Below are 5,887 nucleotides of genomic sequence, written 5' to 3'. Positions count from 1 at the left end.
TCATAACAGCTGCAACACCTATGGGGGAAAAAACCAGAAACCTGGACTTGACAGAAGCATCACTCAGCAGCTGAAGCCAGAGACATGTGGTGGAAGGGGAAGCAAGTGAGGCAGAGCCTCCCCACCAGAGTCCATCAAAAAGCGCCACCTCCGTGGGAGGCACTCAAGCACCCACAACCCACACAATGCGTGTGCGTTGTGGGTGCTTGGGTGTCTTAAATGCAGGCGCTTTTTGAAGGCCTTCGGTGGGGAGGCTCTGCCTCATTGTGCGTGGGTTGTGGGTGCTTGGGTACCCCCCACGGCGGGGGGGGCTTTCCAAAAGACTCTGGTGGGGAGGCTCTGCCTCACCTGCCTCCCCACCCATCGCACGTCCCTGGCTGAAGATCAGGAGCTCCTCGTCCCCTCCACCGGGCTGCAGGACGCCAGGCCTCTCCGCCCAGCCCAGCCCAGCCCAGCCCGGCATCTCTCGCGCTCCATCTCGCTCGGCAGGTCTCGGCCCGCCGCAGTCCGAGCGTCCCGTGGCGGCCGGGCCGGGCCTACTGCTTCTCCGAGGCGGTGTTGACCAGGGGCCCGTACAGGCCGTTGGGGTAGGCCTGCTCCTTGTGCGCGCTGGCGGCGGCGGCGGCAGCGGCGGCGGCTGCCGCAGCGGCCGAGCGGTCCCTCATGAGGTCGCTGAAGGCGTACTCCATGGGCGGCCGGAAGCCCAGCGTGGGCACGAGCCCGGCCGTGGAGTAGGGCGTCATGAAGGCCAGGCCGCGGCTGTGCGCCGCCGCCGCCGAGTAGGCCAGGCGCAGCGGGCTGAGGCCCAGGTGCGTGCCCAGGGGGTAGGCGCCCGCCTCGGCCGCCGCCGCGCCGAAGTGGGTGGCGTTGGGCTGCAGGGGCGAGAAGGCCGAGCGGCTGCCCAGCGCGCCGATGGCGGGGGTCATGGCGCCGGCCAGCAGGGGGCGGTGGTGCGCGGCGGCGGCGCCGGCCGAGGAGGGCTGCAGGCCCCCCAGGCCGCCCGCGGCGTCGCCCGAGGCCCGCGCCCAGGCCTCGTCGCCGGCCTTGTCGGCCCCGGCCTGGCCCAGTCCCGAGGCGGCGGCGGCGAGGCTGTGGGCGGGGCTGCCCGCCCCGCGGGGGTGGTGGTGGTTGTTGAGGATCTGCTCGATGGCCTGCACCACGTCCCCGCCGCAGCCGGCCAGCACCAGCTCCAGCACGCTGCGCTTGTGCGCGGGGAACACGCGCGTCAGGATCTCCAGGGGCGTCCGCTGCTGCCGCCCGGCGCCCGCCGCTGCCACCGCCGCCGCCAGGCCCGGCGAGGGCGCCCCCGCGTCCTCCCGCTCTGTCTCCGAGCAGCCCGAGTCGGAGCCCAGCGGGCTGATGGAGCCGGGGCTCTCCTCCTCCGCGCCGCCGCCCGCGCTGCCGCCGCCGTCCTTGGCGCCCTTCGACAGGGGCGAGCTGAGCGAGGACTCGCCGTCGCCGTTTTCCGACCCCGAGCCGCAGCCGTGGCGGGCGGCCTCCGGGGATGAGGTGCCTGGCCCGCCGTCCGCCCCCTCCGCCGACACGGGCTTGGCCTGCTGCGGGGTGACCGACCGGTTGGGCAGCAGCGTCTTGGGGAACAGCTCGAACTTCTGCAGCTTCACCTCTGCCGGGAAAGAAGGAGAAAGAGGAGCCGGTCAGCCCCGCAGTGGGGGGGGGGGAGGGTCCAACCCCGTCCAACTTTCCAGCACCGGCGCAGCGCAGTCAGCCCCCAGGCAAGGGAACAAATGTTCCCAGGCCTTGAGGAGGCCTCTGGGACTGCCTCTCCCCTGCAGGATGGCAGCCCATGCCCCATTGGCAGGGCTGCTGCCAGCACTGGAAAACTGGACTGGATTGGGCCTCACCCCACACTGGTGGGGGGCCACATCCACACTGACAAGCACTTCAAATATGCCTCAGGCCTCTGGTTTGTACCTGTGGACAGGCCCTTAGGGCTACAATCCTAGGCACACTTTCCTGGGAGCAAACCCCATTGAACATAGTGGGACTTACTTTTGAGTAGACCCGCTTGGGATTGGACTGCAAGTTATCTGCTTACACAGGGCAGAGTTGGGCTTGGATTTCCAAAGCCCAAATGTTACTCAAGGCAAACACCTCACAACTCAGCTCTCCCTGCTCAACCTGGGTGGAAGGTGCAGTGCATATCCCCCAGTGTGCGCCCATGGCCTGACTTCACCCACCCTGGTCTCCACAGGCTTGCTGTTGACCAGAAGGTCCAGCTTCTGCACCTGCCCCATCTTGCAGTCTGACAGGTCAAGCTTATGGAAGTCTGCTCAGAAAAAAAGTCACCTTGTGTTCAATGGGGTTTACTCCCAGGAAAGTGTGCATAGCATTGCAGCCTAACTTCATTTGCCCCATCCCAGCAGCAGTCCAGAGATTATTATTACCATCAACCCAATCATTTAGGGCCCAATCCTATCCAACTTTCCTGCGCTGATTCAGCCACAACGCAGCCCTGAGGTAAGGAAACATTTGTTCCCTTACCTGGAGGAGGCCTCCAGGACTACCAGCACAGGATGCAGAGTGTGCATGCCCTATTGGCACAGCTGGAAAGCTGGATAGGATTGGGCCCTTAGAACTATAACATGAAAAATAAAGATGAAGGGCACGATCCTATGTGTGTCTACTCAGAAGTAAATCCCATTGTAGTCAATGGCGTTTACTCCCAAGTAAGTGTGGATAGGATTGGAGCCTGAGGCTGCAATCCTAGCCACATTTTCCTGCGAGTAAGTCCCATTGACTATAATGGGACTCACTTCCGAGTAGACCTGCATAGGACTGGGATCTCGGTCCGCTTGGGGGGGGGGTTAACAAACAGAAAAGCTCGACACTCCACCCGACATCTCTTGGCCGGGCCGGGTCGACGGGGTCGGCAGAGGGCGCCATTCTCTTTCCAATCTCCATTTTGACCGAGGTGGAGAGGGCGCCCCCAGAAGCTGAACAAAGCTTGGGCGAGACTGACGTAGTAGGCGCCTGTCGGAGCTCCCCACTTCCCTGGGCTCGCTGAGGTGACAGTGTAAACCCCGCAGTCCTTGCCATCTCCAGTCCTTACCTGGACCTTCCTTGCAGCTGAAATCTGCTTACTTACTCTGCGAACTGACAGCCCAATCCTATGCATGTCTACTCAGAAGTAAGTCCCATTCGAGTCAATGGGGCTTACTCCCAGGAAAGTGTGAATAGGATTGGGCTGAGAGTTAGGCTTGCAATTTACAGGTCAAACAAACTATCCCCTTCGCGGTGCGCATTTTCTGCTAAGGAAAACAGATCCATCCAACTGCACTGGAGCAAGTGAATGGGCCCCTACTGGTAGAGACTGTAATACTGTACCTGGTGGTGACAGATGGGTCTGAAAGGAAAGAGTTGTAAATACTTGTGCAACTGGACAGAGAGTTGGAGAAGCAGAATGGAGAATGGCTGTCCTAAAAAATGAACCCTTTACTGATTGACAGAAGGAGACTAGAGACAGGCAATGTATATGACTGCCTGGTATTTCAATGTCAAACATTTGCTTAATAGGGTTGTACAGAAGACCCATTGATTCTGTACGCGATCATCAGCAGATGAGGTGAACGCATGCCTGGCCCCACCACGTAGATAACTGGGACTTACTGTATGGGGGGGGGGTGGAACTGGAAAAGGAGCGAAAGGGAGATGGTAGCCAAAGAAAGAGATTGAGAAAGAGATTGTGAAGGGGCTGCTGGTTGTTGGAGTTGGTGGAGTGTGTGTGTGCGTGTGTGTTGTGTGTACAGCGATGGACAGAGGAGGAAGAGAGTCTCACAGAAGAACACACGGCAAGGGATACAGGAATGGATAGATCCTTACTAGATGGCTAGCTGGGTGGACAGATCCAACCCTGGCTTCTAACGTGCATTGAGCTGGAAGCCAACCCCATTCTGTCCGCCCCTGCAGTCAGTGGGCGCCCAATTCAGAGAAAGTTATAGCCCAATCCCTTCTAGTCAAAGGAGCTTCTTCCAGGAAAGTGTGGACAGGAGGAAGCCCTTGGAAGTAAGCTCCATTAACTCTAATGGGACTTACTTCTGAGTAGGTATGCCTAGGATTGGGCTCTTACAGCCCAATCCAATGCATGTCTACGCAGAAGTAAGTCCCATTAGTGGGGCTTACTCCCAGGAAAGTGTGGCTAGGACTGGGCTCTAGACAGCTCCAAGCCTCACTGGCACCAGCGGGATGTTCAGGGCGCAGTTCTCGAGCAAGGCCCACGGCCTCACGCGGCTCGTCCCTTGGAAGCAGGCCCCCACGATCCCACCGATGCGGGGCCGACAGTGCCGGGCACTCTCCGGCCGGTGCCTCACCTGAGCCCCCTTGGCCTGCGTCCGCGCCGCACACCGAGCCGAAGACCTCGTAGGCGGGCCGGGGAGGGATGATGCCGTTGGCGGCGGCCAGGGCTAGGCCCTCGGCGGTGCCGTAGAGCAGCTGCAGCTCGCGGGCCTCGTTCTCCTCCTGCGCCTGCTGCCTGCGTAGCGCCACCTGAGCGGCCATGACGCGCTGGCGCTCGGCGATGAGGGTGCACTTGGCGCACAGGCAGTCCTTCCAGCGGCAGTAGCGCTTGTGGCCCTTCAGCGCAGACACCACGCCGTGGTTGCGGCAGCGGGCGCACTTGGGCGTGCGCGGGTACTTCTCGGCGGCGCGCAGAAGAAGCGGCGGCGCTCGCAGCAGGCTCCCGGCCACGCTCACCGGCAGGCTGGCCGCAGCAGCAGCCGCCGCCGCCGCCACCGAGCTGGGGGGCACCGAAGAGGGCGCCGGGGCCACGGCAGGCATCTCGGACCTCAGCTCCATCCTGGCGGGGAGGGCAGCCGGGATCGCTCCGGCCCTGGGCCTCCCCCACACCAGGCACTCAAACCTCCCCCGCCCCCGCTGGAAGGGTTGCTTCCCGCCCTAGGCTGGGCGCTGCGCAAAGTCCCGGCCTCTTAAGTATCCCCCCCAAACTGGCTCTCTTAGAAACTTCCCCACGGACTCCTCTAACAGACTCTCAAAGAAAGTCTGGAGCCAGAAGTAAGTCTACACGCGTCCTACTCCAAGATCGTCCTCCCTTCCCCCAGGAGTCTCCGCCCTCCCCCCCCCCCCCCGTCAGGGCATTTGTTCCTCCAAGTCTAGACCAAGGGAAAGCAAACCAATTTCACTTTTCTAAGAGGTAAACAAAAAGTGCCCCCGCAGTTGTTTTACTCCTCCTGAGTAGCCCCACACCGCCAACCTGCAGTGGGAGAAAGAGGGGCTCCCTCACTGCCTAGGAGCAAACCACTCAGAGCCCAAGCCTATCCAGGTTTACTCAGAAGTAAGTCTCATTACAGTCAAGGAGGCTTTTTCCCAGGTAAGTTTGGATGGGATGGCAGCCTCAATCTCTCTAGCCCTTAAGCCCCTGAAATGACACCCCGCCCATCCCCTCTGTCCTTGCGATCCACAAAGCGCCACTGGAGCCTCCACCCGAGTTCTCTTCCGTGGATTTCTTTTCCTGAGCGAACAACCGCGACCGCCTCCGCTCAGTGCAACCATCAGCTGCGCCCAGTCGGCGGCCAATGTTACAAAACACTGTCCCCGCTGAAGCGCATACGTCCCCCAGGAGATGTAACATAACCAGTGCCCCGTCCAACAAGATCCCGGCTGCCCCCTCGGCCCCAACAAGATCCCGGCAGCGGCACCGCAGCCCAAGAGCAGCAGCAGAGGGGGCGGCAGGCAGGCACAACCACCAGCCAGGGATCCCCGCAGCACTTGCGCTCCGCAGCGCACCAACTTCCCGCAGCGCTCTCAGCCTCCCTCCCTCATCCCTCTCCCCCAGTCCAAGTCCTACCAACCAGCCGTCCGAAGCTCCCCTCCGCCCGCAGCAGAGCCAGCCCGGCGCGGCGCGGCGCCCCCC

The 5,887-nt window shown here is 61.8% G+C and overlaps 1 protein-coding gene across 1 annotated transcript; it reads right to left on the bottom strand.

Moving 5' to 3' along the window:
* Positions 1–536: 536 nt before the first annotated feature.
* DMRTA2 (DMRT like family A2) lies at positions 537–4,812 on the bottom strand. Its single transcript, XM_066625858.1, has 3 exons — positions 4,329–4,812; positions 2,226–2,255; positions 537–1,624 (listed from the first exon to the last, which is right to left on the bottom strand). The coding sequence occupies exons 1-3, from the start codon at positions 4,810–4,812 to the stop codon at positions 537–539; spliced, it is 1,602 nt and encodes a 533-aa protein (XP_066481955.1).
* Between the last annotated feature and the right edge of the window lie 1,075 nt (positions 4,813–5,887).

This window comes from Tiliqua scincoides, chromosome 4, assembly GCF_035046505.1.
Source record: "Tiliqua scincoides isolate rTilSci1 chromosome 4, rTilSci1.hap2, whole genome shotgun sequence".
Taxonomy (NCBI): Eukaryota; Metazoa; Chordata; class Lepidosauria; order Squamata; family Scincidae; genus Tiliqua; species Tiliqua scincoides.
Note: the sequence above shows the minus strand (reverse complement) of the source record. Positions and strands in the feature narration are given on the sequence as shown.

Excerpts from the sequence above, each read along its gene's own strand:
- DMRTA2 (XM_066625858.1), bottom strand. The coding sequence starts at position 4,812 with ATGGAGCTGAGGTCCGAGATGCCTGCCGTGGCCCCGGCGCCCTCTTCG. Across the intron at positions 2,256-4,328 it reads CGCAGGCCAAGGGGGCTCAG|ATGGGGCAGGTGCAGAAGCT; the intron begins GTGAGGCACCGG and ends TCAGACTGCAAG. Across the intron at positions 1,625-2,225 it reads TGCAGAAGCTGGACCTTCTG|AGGTGAAGCTGCAGAAGTTC; the intron begins GTCAACAGCAAG and ends CTTTCCCGGCAG.